Source organism: Stenella coeruleoalba (genome assembly GCF_951394435.1).
Source record: "Stenella coeruleoalba genome assembly, chromosome: 2".
In the NCBI taxonomy this organism is placed as follows: Eukaryota; Metazoa; Chordata; class Mammalia; order Artiodactyla; family Delphinidae; genus Stenella; species Stenella coeruleoalba.
The window spans coordinates 111,183,754-111,200,837 of NC_137147.1; the positions used below are offsets into that span (position 1 = coordinate 111,183,754).

The 17,084-nt window shown below is 56.7% G+C and overlaps 1 protein-coding gene across 1 annotated transcript; it reads left to right on the top strand.

Moving 5' to 3' along the window:
- The first annotated feature begins 201 nt into the window (after positions 1 to 201).
- Positions 202 to 14,325, top strand: MFGE8 (milk fat globule EGF and factor V/VIII domain containing). The gene is made up of 9 exons (XM_079910482.1): positions 202 to 379; positions 3,099 to 3,227; positions 3,608 to 3,739; positions 5,928 to 6,109; positions 6,530 to 6,685; positions 7,361 to 7,505; positions 12,009 to 12,193; positions 13,309 to 13,464; positions 13,586 to 14,325. Exons 1-9 carry the CDS (start codon positions 307 to 309, stop codon positions 13,721 to 13,723), a joined length of 1,296 nt encoding a protein of 431 aa, XP_079766608.1. The 5' UTR covers positions 202 to 306; the 3' UTR covers positions 13,724 to 14,325.
- The last annotated feature ends 2,759 nt before the right edge of the window (positions 14,326 to 17,084 follow it).

The window sequence follows — 17,084 nt, forward strand, 5'->3', positions numbered from 1 at the left end:
ACAATTCCTTCTGAGCCCTTTCTAGCCCAGTCGACTCAGGACTCAGGGCCTGGTCACCACCAACACCACGCGGGATGCCGGGCGTGGCCGGAGCTGGAGTGGGTGGCCGCGGAGCCCTCGGTTCCCCCCGCATCCCCTCCCAGCCGCGGAGCCCCGCCCCAAGTCCGCCTCTGGCGGGCCTGGGCGGAGCACGTGGCCCAGTGGGAGGTGCTGCGCTGCCTGATTTATTCCCGTCCAGGAGAAGGAGTGAGAACCGCCGGGTCTGAACAGCCCGAGCGCCGGGTCTCGGGCCCGCATCTCCACACCATGCCGTGCCCCCGTGTGCTGGCCGCGCTCTGCGGCGCGCTCCTCTGCGCCTCGGGACTCTTCGCCTTCTCCGGTGAGTCGATCGCGCCGCCCTCTCGCCCTCGCCCCTCCTCTCCGCGCCGCTCGGAAGTTCGCCGCCGCGCCCTCCCTCTACTTCCACTGTTTACAAACTTGGTCAAAGAGCCGGCGCCAAGCGGAGGGGCGACCTCTCCGGCTGCGCCCGGGAGGGAGGCGGGGATGCTCTCGGCCTCTCCTGCTGTCTCCGCGCCGGAGGGCTTTTGGCCGGTGATAGAGGCTTGAGCGCTGGGCGGGGACTCGGGACACTGGGTGACAGCCCAGCCTCCCCCAGGGATGTGGCTTACACAGAACAAAGGAATCCGCTGTGTCGGGCCTCTCTTTTCCCATCTGTAAAATGAGGCCATTGAACTGTGTCTGACTCGCGCGCTCCTTCCACCAGGAAGTTTCTAGGACTCTTGTATTGATAAGTCTTCTCCAGCCAACTTTCCCTGGTAACTCCCTTCCCAGCCCTGGCGGCTGGTCAGTTCACTGGAATTTTATCCTCTGCTTCAAAGTAGGTGTCTGGTCAGATAAGCGAAGGGCTGGGGAGTCGGTGGAATGGAAGGACCTCCAGCTGGGACCCAAGAGGGGGCAAGGAGCCTGGGGAGGGACTTGGAAAAGGGCTTTCTCCTGAGGTGGCGGCTCCTGACTACACCCCTCCCCCTGCGGCCTTGGGCTGCTGGTTTATCTTCCTTGGTCCTCCTCCCCCGCCTAGGATGCATCGTGCTGGCAGCTGGGCCTCCAGCAGGGTGGTCATGGGGATGCCCTATTCGCTTCACAGTGGGCTGAGGAAAGGGTGCCCACGGGGTGGGGGGAGATGGCAAAGACTCTTCAGGCACCCCCTCCATCATTTTCTCATAGAAATAAGATTGGCTGAAGCAAGTTGGGGGTGGGTGGGTGGGTCCCAGATGAGCCCTGGCTGTGCCATCCGGTGCCAGTCTGACCCCCAGGCTTGGAGTGGAAGCCTAAGGCCTCTCCAAGCTCCCCTGAGACATGGAGAGCTGGCTGGGTCTTAAAAGTCCCTTGCCACTCCTCTCTGGCCCCAGAGCCTAAGCCCTGGCAAAATGTCCCTGGGGAAATCTCCCAAAGAGGGTAGGACACTGAAATTCGAAAGGCGGTTTTGTGGAGGGTGACCTGGCTTTGTGGGAAGGGGGAAGTACCACAGCTGCAGTGCACAGGTGAGTCAGTCAAGGGCCTGCCAGATAGGGGAGACCTTTCCCTTTCCCTTTTGCCCACTCACCTGCTTTGCCCTGGAGCAGTACAGGGAGAGGGCACTTTGGGAGGGGGAGGGAGGGGAGTTGGACCTTGCCTGGTCGGGAGCCCAGGGCTCTGGCCATTCTCAAGCCTCTGCCGTGGCAGTGCCCACCAGCCTGTCAGGTCAGGGAGGGGATTAACCTGCTATTTAAAGCCAGTGACTAATAGCTCATTGGGAGCCTCCTTAAGCTCCCGAGGCCCACGCTGAGGTGGAGCTCTGAGGCCTCCATTGCTCACTAACAGTGTTCCCTTCCTTGGAGCCCCCGCCCTGGTCTCTGGAGCTTTGGGATCTCAGGAGGGCCTCCAGCCTGGGATGGCTTGACTCTGCAGTGAGGAAAAAAGATGTCTCATGTTTTACCCCAAATGACGGGTTTGGGTGTGGGGTCTGAGGCAGCCCTTCTGGGATGCTAAGGTCAGCTAGAAGGTGCTCTGCAGGCCTGGCTGACCTAGTGGGCTGAAGTTCACTCGAGTCAAGGGATTGGGGACAGGCTAACAGTGCACATCTGTCAGCCAGGGCCCCAGCCGGAAGCTGTGATGTCCTCTCTAGCCCTCTTCCCACCTCTACTCGTTGTCCAGTTTTTCTCAAATCTGTCCTTCTTCCTCACCCCTTCGCCTGACTTCCTGCCTTACCAGGAGGCCTGTGACAGCCTCCCTGATGCTCTCCTGGTTTCCTACCTCACCTGCTCCCGTCCTGTTTCCACACAGAGCCAGAGGGATCTTTGTGTAGCTACAGGATGCCTCCCCACCCTGGGCAGCGCATCCACATCTCTGCAGATGGCCTTTGCTTGACATTCTCCATCCCCAACTAAGAAATGGCTTCCCCACTCCCACCTCATGCTTGAGAATCTCTGACAGTTTTTTCCTGGTGGACAATGATGGGGAGACTAAAGGAAGGTTAAGAGCCCTTGTTCTGCAGGTTGAAAAGTCTAAACTTGTCATTCTTAAGAGTCCCTGCCAGTCTCCCTTTTCAGCGATGTCTTACTGTTCTCCAGCATACCATGTCCTCTGTGCTTCTGCTTTTCTGAAGAAAGTTCTTTCCTCATTCCCCAGCCTGACACCCTCCCACTCTGACTTTTTTTTTTTTTTTTTTTTTGGCCATGCCACAGGGCATGTGGGATCTTAGTTCCCTGACCAGGGATCGAACCTGTGCCTCCTGCATTGGAAGCACAGAGTCTTAACCACTGGACTGCCAGGGAAGTCCCTCCCTCTCTGACTTTTAAACTAGCTCAAATGTCCCCACCTCTGAAACTTCCTGCTCCCTGGCAGAAACCATCCTCCGCTGGCCCCTCATGCAGGCTTCCGTCAGAGCTCATGGCCCCTCTTCATTATGTGGTGACTTGTCTGCCGCTTTCCTCTGGCTTCTTGAGGCCTAGACTGCATCTGATTTCTCTGTCTCAGGGGCCCAGGACGTACATGGTAGTTGGCCCCCCAGATATTTACTCAATGAACGACTTGTTCCTGACTCAGAACTGTTATTGCAGGTGACTTCTGTGACTCCAGCCAGTGCCTGCATGGTGGGACCTGCTTGTTGGACCAGGACAGAAAACCCCCCTTCCACTGCCTCTGCCCTGAAGGCTTCACGGGCCTCATATGCAATGAGACTGAGAGAGGTACCCGCCCTGGGACATACCTGCCACTTCCCACTGGCTCCCAGTTGCAGCCCAGGCTGCTGGGCTGAGCTCCTCCTGAAGTGGACACTGGTCCCCAGCACCCCTCCTGTTGCCCGCCAGCTTTTTCCTGGAAGCTCCCAGGCCACTTGGAAAGCTGGGTGCTTCCTTCACTTGGGCTGACTCACCTACCCGTGACCCTTCTTGGCTCCAGGCTGGCCCAGGCCCCATCGGGCAGATTGGGAGGGGGGAGGGACGAGATGGTTGGGGGAAGCGGGCAGTGGGCCAAGTTTGGGCGGAGGGTCCTTTTGGGCTTGGCGCTTCTGCCTGTCCCCAGCTCCTTCCTGATCACCTGCCCATCTCACCTGCCTCCCTCTCCCCAGGTCCCTGTTTCCCAAATCCCTGCCACAATGATGCCGAATGCCAGGTGATTGACGACTTCCACCGAGGGGATGTCTTCACCCAGTACATCTGCGAGTGCCCTCATGGCTACACAGGCATCCACTGTGAGATTGGTGAGTATCTGGGGGTGCCTGTTCCAGGGGGCAGACCCTGAGCCACAGTCCTGGCAGCCCAGGCAGTGTGCTGGCCTTATTCCTGGGTCAGGGTGCATTGAGGAAGTGGACAGAGCCTCAGTTAGGCCGGGGTGGTGTGTGGGGGAGGGGCGGGGGACCCTGTTGTCCCTCCCCAGGCTTCTTCCTGCCTGGCCCTCTCTCCTGGGACTACAGGCCAGGCCTAATGTCTCTGCAGGGGAGTGAGGGCTGGTGGTAACCCCAGAGGTCGTGGGAGTGTTATTTTATGTCACCATGAATCAGACACACAGCATTAGGGTAAAGTCTTGACATTTTTCTACCAAGAGGGGAAAACCAACAGATTCTTAATCTTTTGGGGCCCAGGAGGTTAGTTAAGGTTTGAGCCTCAGGGTTTGACAGTTCTGGCCCAGGTCTGATCTCTGGCTTCATCACAGAGCTCTGGGAAGAGGGAGAGGCCTGGGCAGGCTGGGTCATCCCCTCACGGTCAGGCGCTCAGAGGCCCTGCGTGTGCAGAGGGGCTGACCCGCCTGGCCTGGTTGGTCATCCACGTGGCCACAGACCGGTGCTGGGCGGGTACCCGGCAGACCTGGCCAGCATTGTCTGTGCACGCCATCTCCCTCCTGGCCTGGCTGGGGTCCCTCCCACAACCCAGGACTCTTCCTCACTTGCTGTGGGGCGGCGAGGTCATGTCTAGGTGCAGGGGTAGGGGGAGTAGGGGTGGCGGTGCCAGACGTCTGCAGTCCGGTGGCTCTGTCACTGAGCCCTGTGGGCAGGGGGCAGGTGCTCCTGCTGTAGGCAGACGTGGGGCTGGGCTCTGGGAGGAGGAGGGAGGGCAGGGCCAGCCCGGTGGGAGCTGACTCCTGGGGAGAGCAGATGAAGTGCCTGTGTCGCCCTTCATGTTAGAGGAGACAGCCCCGAGGGCCTGGGCCCTGGGCCCTGGGCTGAGGCCGATGTGTCTGAGATATTGGGTGGAGGAATGTGGGGGGGCGGGGTCGCCAAAGCTGACAGAGCCCTGGGTGGGGCCAGGTGGGCCCACTAATTACGCTGCTGGGTTAGCCCAGGTAACCCTGGGTGTGCCTGAGTGGGGATTACTCATCTAGCCTCCTTCTGCTTCTTGGCCTGGGGTCTGTCCAGCACCTGGGGCAGAAGGCAGGAGGCGACCACAAAGCTGGAGGAACACCCCCAGAGAGACCTTTGCAGCCCCTCCTTATCTGTTACATGGTGTGTTTCCTTGGAGCCCACCAGGACCCCACAGGCCCAAAGAATGCACGTTTGGGGCCCTCTGGGTGTGGGCATGGGGGCTGTGAGGACAGAGCAGAGCAGACCTGGCTTCAGGTCTCTGCTCAGCCAGTGGCCGGCTCTGATCTCGGGTGTATGGCCTCCCTCGTGCCTCACTCTCCCTGCGAGAATGTCAGACACCGAGCTTGGTGTGAGCCTGGGATTTTGGAATGAGAGTGGATCTGTCCCGGGTTCTCTGCTTGGGAGCTGAGCCCCAGGCACACAGGCTCGGCCCCCAAGGACCACATCGCTTGGCCAGGGGCAGCTTCCCAGATGGCTGGGTCAGGACCAGTAGCTAGAAGGGGCAAAGGGTATGAGGGAAAACAGAATGGCACTCACACCCCATCCAGAAAACTCCTGCCAGTGGGATTCTAGAAACCTCCAGGCAGATGTGCTTCTTGCTTTATGTGCAGTACGAGTAATGTTCACTGCTGTCTGAGGCGTCGCTTCTTCCGCAGCCATCCTCCTGGGGGAACCAGGGACCGGGCTGGGTGTGGCGGTCCTCCTGATGGGGCGGGGGCACGAAGGAAGAGGAGGCCACGCTGCTATTCACTCAGCAGCCCACCCCCCCCTCGAATAATTGCTGCTCCATATCCTGTAAGAACGAGACCACCTCCTGCAGCCTGGTGAGGGACACCAGCTGCCAGTCATGGCAGTACCATGAGTGCCGGCCTGCCCTAGAACCTTCTGGCAGCCCAGGGTCCCAACCCCCAGTGACTCTGCCCGGCCCCTCTCTTCCTCACTGTGCACCTTGTCTTGGTATCTCCTTGCCCTTCATTGTCCCTTCATGGTCTCTGCTCTGGGTCCCCGGCAGAGGCCACACTGTCTTGTTCTTGTGTCCTCTGGGCCCCGCATGCTCGGGTGGCCCTCTGACTGCCCCCTCCCCCCTCAGTCTGCATCTCGCCGCTGGGCATGGAGACGGGCGCTATCGCCGACTCCCAGATCTCTGCCTCGTCCATGCACTTGGGTTTCATGGGTTTGCAGCGCTGGGCCCCGTATCTGGCCCGCCTGCACCTCACGGGCATTGTCAACGCATGGACATCCAGCAACTACGACAGAAGCCCCTGGATCCAGGTATGGAAGGGACGGCTCAGGGGTGCGTAGCGTGATGGGAATGAAGAAGATGGGATGAGTGCACCTGCATTTGGGGGTCACCCCGGGAGGATTCATAACCGGGATCCAGGTAGCGTGGTAGCAGGTTCCCACGGGTGAAGTAGCTTTAAGTAGAGGGCAGCTTTGGGGGACCTGGAGTGCGTGGGCAGGATGAGGGGGAGTGAACGCTAGGCTGTAGAGGGGCTCTTTGCACTGTACGAGGCCTCTGGAAGCTTGTCCTTGTGTGCTTCCCTGAGCACTGGGCCCAAAGCCTGGAGAGGGCCAGATGAGAAAGCCGCGCTTATTTGTCCTGCTTGGGTTGTTCTCCTTCTGGGCTGGGGGAGTGATGGCGGTGAAAAGAACCTGGGAGATAGGGGTTCTGTCCTTCCTGTCCTGGTCCAGGTGAACCTGATGCGGAAGATGCGGGTGACGGGTGTGGTGACGCAGGGTGCTAGCCGTGCAGGCAGTGCCGAGTACCTGAAGACTTTCAAGGTGGCCTACAGCACCAATGGGCGCAAGTTCCAGTTCATCCAGGGCGCAGGGGAGTCAGGAGATAAGGTGAGGTTTGTCGTGAGCCCTAAAGAAGGGCTGTGGTCAGCAACCCCTGGGGCTCCAGCGCCGTTTGAGGGCCCCCAATGAGGTGAGAGTGCCCTGGGTGATTGGCCATGAGGTGTATCTTGGTTTGAAGAATTTGGGAAACCCAGATTGTGCCTGTGCTCTGTGGTTAAAAGTAATAGCCCCACTTTATAGATAAGAATAGTGAGACTCAGAAAGGTTCAGTGACTCGTTGAGGGTGGCGGTAGTGGTGGATATGGGATGCATTCAGAGCCGTCAGGGATACCATGTACAGTCATACAGGTTGTATACTGGTGTCATTACTAAGTCAGCACCATTCACGTCATGTTTGTGTGCTTCTATCTGTGGGAAAATGGTTATAAAAACGTCTTTTGAGAAAGGAGTACCTTTTCCTAATTTGCACAGAGGCACCCTATAGATCATAGGTGGCCCTGTGCGAAAGACGGGGCTTTATGCCCAGGCCCCATGGTGACCAAGGAAGATCTGAAAAAGGGAATCTGTGTTGAGGGCTGTGAGGTGGCCAGAGGAAGGGCTGAGCCCCTTCTGGCTCTGCTAAGCCCACCTCTGCCTCCGGGCCCAAAGAGGAGGGGGAGACCACCCCAGGAAGTGGGACTGCCCACACTGACCCACTCCTCCAGTCTGCCTCTTCTCTCCTAGATATTTATGGGTAATGTGGACAACAGCGGCCTGAAGGTCAACCTGTTTGAAACCCCTCTGGAGGTGCAGTATGTGAGACTGGTGCCCGTGATCTGCCACCGGGGCTGCACCCTTCGCTTTGAGCTCCTTGGCTGTGAGTTGAATGGTGAGTGCTGGAGGCTCTGTAATCCTCGGAGATGGCTTTCCCTGCCCCCTCTTTTCTCAGCCAAGCTGAGCTGAGTAGGGTGGCAGCAAGGCCCAGGAACTTGGGCTGTCACAGGAGATGGCCACAAGAGGGATCATCTGGCCATCAGCAGTCCTGCCCAGGTGTTTGCTCTTTGCTGGTTGGTAGAGGAAAAAAGACACCACTTCAATTTTCAAAATATTTTCACTTAACTCTGATTGGTTCCTTGAGCTTCTAGAACATGTAGCATTCGTTCTGTTTTGCAGATGTCAGTTCCACGAGGGCAAGGAGTTTGTTTTGTTCACTGCTGCATTCCCAGTGCCTAGAACAGAGCCTGGCTCATAGGCACTCAGTAAATATTGATGGATGAGTGAGTGAATGAATGAATGAGGAAAATGAGGCCCAGATAAATTGTTTATCAGGGGCACACAGCTGGTAGGTATTAAAAGTTGGTCTGAATTCCTGGGCTTCTGACACCTACCCATCCACTGTTCCTTCCCCCAAACCTGTAGCCTGCATTCAAGAGAAACATGGGGACTTCTAGGGTCATAGGGCTGGAGATGGTGCTTTTTTTTTGATGAGGACAATTTTTAAAGTCTTTATTGATTTTGTTACTATATTGCTTCTGTTTTATGTTTTGGTTTTTTGGCTGAGAGGCATATGGGATCTTAGCTCCCTGACCAGGGTTCGAACCTGCACCCCCTGCATTGGAAGGTGAAGTCTTAACCACTGGACCTCCAGGGAAGTCCCCTGGGGATGGTGATTCTTTTTTTTTTTTTTTTTTTGGGGTACGCGGGCCTCTCACTGTTGCGGCCTCTCTCGTTGCGCGGCATGGGTTCTGGACGCGCAGGCTCAGCGGCCATGGCTCACGGGCCCAGCCGCTCCGCGGCATGTGGGATCCTCCTGGACCGGGGCAGGAACCCATGTCCCCTGCATCGGCAGGCGGACTCTCAACCACTGCGCCACCAGGGAAGCCCGGGGATGGTGATTCTTGTTGCTCTTTCCGGAGAGATTCTCAGATGGAGGGATGGGGGGCCAGAAGGGGATAGGTTTCTGCTGAGTCATAAAAAATCTAACCACTGGAGAGGTCAGGGTGCAGAGGTTGGGCTGAGGGCCTTGTCTCTGCCCAGCTCAGCTCAGCCTTGCCTTCTCTGAGGCCTGGATATTTCCCTCTTTTTGCAGCCACAGTGCCACCTGCTGGCCACCGGCAGAACTGTAGGGCTCACTAGGCAGAGCTGCAGAGCAGAGGTGCTCTCTGTCTTTCTCATCTTAACCCAAGACCCACCCTCTGCTCCCCCTTCCACCCACTGTGGCACCTCTTTCTGTTATCCCGTTTTAGTTACTGCCCAATACCACTCAGAGCTCAGTTCAGTGACTGTCTGGGTTTAGTCTTTTTTTTTAAGTATGTACTTGAGCCAGCATATTCTTGCTCCCAGGGTCACTGCTTTTTGAGCCTAACTGTTCTTTTTTTTAAAAATATTTATTTATTTTGGCTGCACCAGGTCTTAGTTGCGGCATGCGGGATCCTTAGTTGCAGCATGCATGTGGTATCTAGTTCCCCGACCAGGGATCGAACTCAGGCCCCCTGCATGGGGAGCATGGAGTCTTAACTACTGGACCACCAGGGAAGTCCCCCAAGCCTAACTGTTTTAAGTGGGGAGTTAAAGACTGCCTTTTGCTAAAAGGAAATTCAGGCGATTGGTAAAGGACATAGACAGGTCTGGGGCCCCCCCACCCTGGGATCCTCTCCCTGGAGTCCCTCACTACTCACTGTCATAGTCTGAATCCTTTGGCTAATTTCCAGCCTAGGCCTGTCACAGCCGGTTACCTCCAAGGCCAAGAGAGGGTGAGTCTGGCAAGCCGAGGAAGTGAAGTTTTTCTGTCTGCTTCCCTCAAGGACTGGACCATCTCCTTTCCCTTGTAGGCATTCCGGTCACCTGGAGAGAGTGTTGGTGTGTGCCTGTGTGCACATGCGTGGGGCTGAGGTCTGGGCATTTCTGGGCATGCCCTGCACCAGGATTCCTCTTCACCAGCGGGCAAGGTGTCCTTGGTGAATTGATTAGTTATTTAACTCAGTAGATAGACATTTATTAAGATATTTATTAAGCTCCTTCTGAGTGCCTGGCTCTAGGGAGCAATATTGGTGAGATCCCTGACCTCATGGAAATTGCATTCTAATGAGGGAGGCTGATGTGAAACCAGGATCAAATAAAAGAAAGGTCAGATAGCAGCAAGAACTATGAAGGAAACATTAGAGGGAGATGTGATGAGGGTGACTTGGGGTGAAGAGAGGGAACGGCATGGGGACTGCTGTGTTGGATGGCGTTTGAGTAGAGGCTTGAATGATGGAGATCAAGCCGCGTGAAGAACTTGGAAAGGGCATCCCAGGCAAGGAACTGACACATGCGAAGGCCCTGGGGCATGTGAAGGATAGAAGGGAGGCCAATGGAGCTGGAGCCTAGAGAATGAGGGGTAGCTTGGTGGGTGATGAGGCTGGAGAGGTAGGCAGAGACGGACCAGGCAGGGGCCACGTAGACCATTTTAAGGATTCAGGTCTTTATCCTGAGAACAAGGGGCAGCCATTGTGGAGGGAGTGCTAATAGGACACGGTTAGAGTTGGGTCTAGAAAAGCTCCCTTAGGCTGTATAGGGAGAATGGGGGCAGAGGGCCACTGTGAGTGAGGGGAGAGACATGTGGGAAGATAAGGTGGCTTGGATCAGGGTGGTGGAGTCAATGGATTGGGCAGATTAGAGCCTTCTACTAAAGTGAGCTCCATGGACCAGGAGGATGAGCATCACCTGGGAGCTTGTAGAAATGCAAACTCCCAGCCCCACCCTTGACTTTCTGAGACAGAATCCTCATATTAACAAGGTCCCCAGGTGATCTGTGAGAAGCACTGCTCTGGTACCTCATTTTATGGATGGGGAGTCTGAGGACCAGAGAGGGGAGGGACTTCCCAGGGTTGCATAGCGAGTGGTGGAGCTGACAGTCCTGCTCTCGGCTTGGCACCCTGCCCAGGGCATTTTATGTGGAAGGCTGTCTGACATGCCATAAGTGATGGGGGCATGAACTGCTGGAAGCAGATGATCTGTAGAAGGGTCCACCGTGGGCAGATGATGCCTTGGTGTCCTCTGCAGAGTGTTCCAGCCTTGGGCCGGTCTCATGGCCCTCCAGGTCTGGAGCCGTGGGATGAGCCACCTCCCAGCCCAGCAGCCTCTCTTTGTGGGAGCAGGGTAGAGGTTACCTGGTGCACCACCGTCACGAGGAGATGGTACGATTGGTCGGCATCAGCACACTCTGGAGGCACATGTCTTTACTGGCAGGGGAGTGAGCGTGTGGGGAGACAGTGAGGTAAAGCACTGGGTTCTATAGTCAGCTCCCAGATGGAGCCATGACTTTCCAAGCCCACTCTCCCACTCCTGACTTTGCAAAGGGACAGGCAGTTGTACAGTGGTGATTCTGCCACGTGTGAGACACGCCCATCGTTCTTTTGGGAGTTTTATCTCCTGCCCGTTCCCAACTGTTCTGGCCACCTGCAGGTGCAGAACAGCCAGCACATTCCTGAGTGTTTGGAGCAGGCCTGAGTGAAACCAAGGCCAGCTTCTCAGGTAGCCCTCCCAGGCCTCTCTGACAGCATGCCAGGTAGTCAATGTGTGAAGGCCCTCTGGGAGGGGCTGTGGGGCAGGGATACAGGGTTGTTCCTGAGCCCCAGGAATTCTGACTTTTCTGCTTCCACCTGCTAGAGGGCAGGAATATTGTCCTGCTCATCGCCGGGTCACCACCAGGCAGGCCTTCACGGCTCTGGGTTGGTGCAGGAATGGTGGAGATAGTGTCACAGTGTGACATGGTGATTAGGAGTGTGTGTGTGTGTGTGTGTGAGACTTGGGCACAATGCTTAATGTCTCTCAGCCTCAGTTTTCTCATCTGTGGAATGGGGTTACTAATATCCTCTTCGTTCCGGTTTTTGTGTGGTAGATTAAATGACTGAAGTCAGCACTGAGTCAGTGAGATGATTGTTATTAGCACTCTTGACGGTTATCCCAGGACTCAGCGGTGTGAATAGCAGCTGTACTGTAGGAGTGACAGAGAGGAAGTGCTGTGAGTCCAGAGAAGGGAGAAGTCCCACCCAAGTGAGGTGGTCAGGGCAGGCTTCTTGGAGGAGGTGTCCCATGAGTCAGGCCTTGAAGGAGGGTGGAGGTGGTGGATCAGGGCCTACCGTGGTGCAGAGGGAGAAGAGCGGTGGGTGATCTGTGCAGAGCAAGTGAGGGGCGCTGGGTGGGAGCTGAGCTGAGGAGTGGGTGGGGCTGTCAGTAAGCAAATAGAATGGTTGGCCCTAAAAGTGGAAGGATCTTCCGTCTGTTGTCTAAGAGGATGCCAGAGGTCGGTCAGGAGCCACAGAGTTCTTTCCCCTTCACCACCTCACGCTCACACCCCTGGGAGGCTGTGGACCCCAGATCTGGGTGACAGCTCACCCCTTGTTGGCAGGATGCGCCGAACCCCTAGGCCTGAAGAACAACACCATCCCCAGCAAGCAGATCACAGCCTCCAGCTTCTACAAAACCTGGGGCCTCAGTGCCTTTAGCTGGTATCCCTCCTATGCGCGGCTGGATAATCAGGGCAAGTTCAACGCCTGGACCGCCCAGACCAACAGTGCCTCTGAGTGGCTTCAGGTGGGTCAGGCTCCCCCTGGGGTGCAGGGCTGGGGTAGACTGGCGTTGGGTGGGTTTGGGTGGGGCTGTTGGATCTATGACCCTGGCCCAACCCAGGCTTCTGCTCCCCAAGAGGGAGTTTCTGCACGGCCTTGTTTGTGTTCGGCTTTGCTCCTTCTTCCTCTCACATCCCCACCTTTCTCCTGATTCTGTAACTCCAGAGCGGGGGATGGTGGGGGAGCTCAGTGCTGCTTCCACCAAGGCCCCCAGCCCCAGGTGGTGAGTGTGTGTGTGTGTGTGTGTGTGTGTGTGTGTGTGTGTGTGTGTGTGTAGGGGTAGGGCCACCTCCATTGGCTGCCACAGAGTGATAAGGCTGAGCCCACGTACAGCAGGGCAGGATGGAGGAGGGACACCTCAGGATTTCTCTGCCTGCACTCAGAGGATGCTCTCTAACTCGCTGTCTGAGAACACACCATGTGACAGCCCTTGGATTTCACTGAAATTGGGAAGCACAGGAGAGTCATGGAAAACCAGAGCATCCACTCATTTTATAGATGAGGAAACTGGGTCCCAGCAGGGTGAGGATTTGCCTGGGGCTCACCCGCTTGTTGGCAGTGAGTTGGGTTTGCAGCCTGGGTCTTCGCACTGCCTGCCCAGGGGCAGCTGGCAGGCTCCCTGGGATGGGCAGGGAACTGGGGGGCAGGAGGGGCATCTCTGGGCCCCAACAAGCACATTAGCCTGTGGGGCTGGGTTCTGTGAGGAGCTGCCTGCCTTTGGAGTCCTCAGGACCAATGTCAGGCTGTGGACAGCCCTGCAGGGGCCTCAGGAGCAGTTCATGTCCCTGTAGGCTATGGCCTCCCCTGTCCCTGTTCCTATCCTATGAGGGGTTGGCAGTGAGTTGGCTGGAGCCCAGGCTCTGAAATCTGAGCTTCATTGCATCAAAGTGCTTAACAGTGTCTGACAAAGTAAGTGGAATTATTTATGCCCATTTTATAGATGGAAAACTGAGGCTCTGCCAAGTGAAGTAGTTTTTCCAAGACTAGATTGTATGCCCCAGTGTGTCTGCCTTTTCCCACCTTACTGGAGATGGTCCAAGCAAAGAAGATGGGGTGGATTTTTTTTTTTTTTTCCTGTAGATTGACCTGGGCTCTCAGAAGCGAGTGACTGGCATCATCACCCAGGGGGCACGAGACTTTGGCCACATCCAATATGTGGCAGCCTACAAGGTGGCCTATGGTGACGATGGTGTGAACTGGACTGAGTACAGGGACCAGGGGGCCGTGGAAAGCAAGGTGAGTGTGTGTTCAGCTGTCCTTCCCTCCCCACTCCAGGGATGCCCTGCGAGTGGGATCCGGGGCCCTAAGGGGAGGAAGACTGGCTCTGGGGCCCTCCTGACCCCCTCTGTGTCTCTAGATCTTCCCTGGCAACATGGACAATAATTCCCACAAGAAGAACATGTTTGAGGCGCCTTTCCTGGCTCGCTTTGTGCGCATCCTGCCTGTGGCCTGGCACAACCGCATCACCCTTCGCGTGGAGCTGCTGGGCTGTTAGTGGTAGGCCCAGCTGCAGTGACCGCAAGGGCCGTGGGGGCACCTGCCCCTTTCCTGGTTCTCCTGGCCTTCTGGGGACCTGCTGCCTTTTCCACCCGTCCTCCTGATTGTAGCTGACCTGGGGGCGGGGGTTTCAGTCGTCTCTCCCTCCCTCCCTCCCTCCCCCTCCCACGTGCCCGTGGTGCCTACCCCTCACGCCATCCCATTTTCTTAGGCACGGTGGGAGTTGAGTAGGTCTGGGATAGACAGGGAAGGGCGAAGTAGGGCGCGTGGGTCCTCCGTAGCGCCTCTCCCACACCCCCCATTCCCAAGACCCTGGAGGAATAGGCCCTGAGGCCCCAAGCTGGAGAGTGCTGGTCTCCTGCCCCTCAGCCCTGGGGCATGATGCTGCCACTCTGCTGCTTCCACCTAGCCCCCCGACACTTCCCCCTCATCTCCCTGGACACCCCTCTTGACCCTCCTCCTAGCCTAGAGGGAGACAGAAGCGGGTGGGGTGGGTCTGTGGAGAAATGGGGGAGGAAGTGGCTGGGCCTGGGCGGCCCTCTGTGCTGGTTCTTCACCCCTGAGTACACAGGCAGCTTTCAAAATATATTTATATCACCCCCTGAACTCTCGCTGTGGTTCATCGTTGCTCCGTCAAAATGGGCTTTGACTTGGGCTGGTGTCCCCACCCTGAGTCCTCCCCGAGTCCCAGCATTCTTGTGTCACCTGCCCGACTATAGAGAGGGAGGAGACTACTGGGGGGGGGGGTCCCACTGGAGGGGCCAGGACTCTTCCCCTCAATTCTCTTCCTCCAGACCCATGCAGCCCCAGGGCCATCGCTGCTGCCAGGTGAGTGCCTGGGGCGGGGCCTATGCAGAGGCTGTCTTCACAAATGCCTTTGCTCCCTTCCCACGCCAGGAAGACAGGCAGAGGCTGCTGGTTTTCCCCTGCGGCAATTGCCATTTTCTCTGCAACTGGAGCGGTGGGCTGGAGAAACTATTAGAAACTCAGTGAACCTGGGCTGCTTTCAGAGCTGCAGGAGCCCCAGGATGGGGTACAGCGTGGGATGGGAGGGGCCAGGGCTCTGCCAAGTGGGTGGGGCGTTCCTGGCCCAGCACACTGGTTCCTGAGAGGCCACTGGCAACTCCACTCCAGGGCTGGGAGGAGAGCTCCAGGGGTACCCCTCTCCCCCCACCGCCTCACACCATGCAGGGGCCATCAGGAGGTGGCCAGTGGGAGGCAGTGCAGGCCAGTGATCTGGAAGTGGGGCTTGCAGATAAAAGAGGGACTGACTAGCTGGGAAACGGCATATGAAACCACCCTAGTATTCAGTGCCTTGGGACACAAGATGGATTTTCCAGAACAGACTTTGGGAGCCATGCCTTTGTACACATAGGCACCTCTAGGCAGCAGATCTGGCCATGTGGCTGCCAAAGGGAGGGTGTGGCTTTGTTGGAAGTTCATCAGAGATATTAGTCTGGAAGTGGCTCCACCCCCCCCCCCACAAAAGCTCCTGTTGCCAGGGCTTCTTGGCTGGGCAGGGATGGAATAAAGGGCCCAGGCTGTGGTCTCTGAATGAACTGGGTTTGTGGGGCTCCCCACCCCTGGGGGTCTATTGGCTCACTCCTTCCTGTCTCAGAGCTCTCCTCTGTGGAGTTGCATGGGTTGGGTTTGAAGTCAGTCTTTCTGGGTGGTTGCTGGCTTTAGGACTCCCTCCTGGGAGCATTTCCTACCACCCAACCTGTTCAGGCCTCTCCTGGGAACTCTTGGATGCCTCCTCAATAAGTAACTGCAGTCGAGCCTTGTTAGAATGCAGGAGTCCCACTTGCAGAAGGGGAAACCAAGCATCACTCCCATCTGTCAATTTGTCCCTCTTTGTGGCGTTGAATATTTTCTGTGGGCCAGTCTCATTGGCTGGTTGGCTGGGTGGGCTGGTGTCACAAGCCCCCCACCTGGACCAGGAGATCCAAGGTGACTATGGAATTGCCTAAGCCACCTCTCAGTCCCTTCTTCCTGCTCATCTTTGCAGCCTTGGATGTGTTGGCCACAGCCTTCTGAAAGTCCCCTTCCTGGGACCCTGGACCTGGGCCCCCTCCCTCCTGACCCCTTCTGTCTTTGGCTTCTCTCCCTGAGCAGCCCCCTCCACTTCCACAGTGTTCACTATCACCTCCACAAATTTACTTTTTTATTCCTGACTGCAGTCCCGAGAGCCAGCTCTGAGATTCCACCTGCTGGCCAGCCCTGCCACTGGCTGGGACATTAAACTTGCTTAGCTGTTACAAAACTGACCTCTGCTGTCCATCCCGCTCCCTACACGTGTGGCTGTCAGCACTGGCATCTGTTGACCCGCCTCTCCCAGGAGTCTAGATTGCTTTCCGTTCCTGGTTTAAATATAGTGGAGTGATTGGGAGTGCAAGGCCTCAAGTTGGAGAACCTGGGTTCAAATCTTGGCTCTGAGTGACCTTGGGCAATTTCCTTAAATCTCTATCTGTAAGGTGGAAATAATAGAACTGACTCCATGGCCTTGAGACTGATGGAGAGAATGTACATAAGCACTGATGTAAAGCCTGGCCCATCAGAGGCCTCAAAAACTTTGGTCATTGTTGTTAGAAAAGCTTGCAACTTTCCTGATTGGAACTCGTGTCCTATTTATTTCCCCCTCCAATCCATCCTGCATCCAGTGCACAGACTGGTCTCTCTTCCTTATGGAGGAACTTTCATTGGCTCCCTTTTGCTCATCAAGCTGGCAGTCACTTTGTGCAATTTAGCCTTGTCCACCACAGCTCTTTGTGCTCTGATTTGCTCCTGGCTGTGGGTATGTAATGCATGCGTGTGTGTGTGTGCACGCGTGCGCGCGCGCGCACACACACACACACACACACACACACGCTGTCAAGGTGTATTTAGGAAGAGGCTCTGGGTTCAGTGACCACTTGGCCAAGGCTGAAGGACCTCCTTAGGCTTTGCTGCTGAGGAAACGAAGGGGCTGTCCAGGCCAGGCCTCCTGTTTGTCTGGAGGGGAAAGAAAACACCCTGTCCAAACAGAGGCATCCTGGGAGGTGGCTGCTTGATGGCTGTGCTGACAGATGTCAGGATTCTAAGGTAGGGTCACCCCTGTTGGAGGACCAGTCAGAAAGGCTTCCGACCGCCCCTGTGGGCTGCTGGGATCACCATCCCCCATCCTGTGCTCCCCCCCCCCCTCCCAGGGCTCATTCAAGCCCCGCCTACTAGGGGCAGCATCCCCGTGCCTGACACTGAGTTAAGAGGCGGACTGGTGATTTCCTGACGGTCAAACTCAGAGGCAGGAGGGATGTCAGCGCCCCCTTGCCTTCTATAGGGGGAAAGGCGGGTATACAGAACGCTCAGCCCTCCCTCTCCTG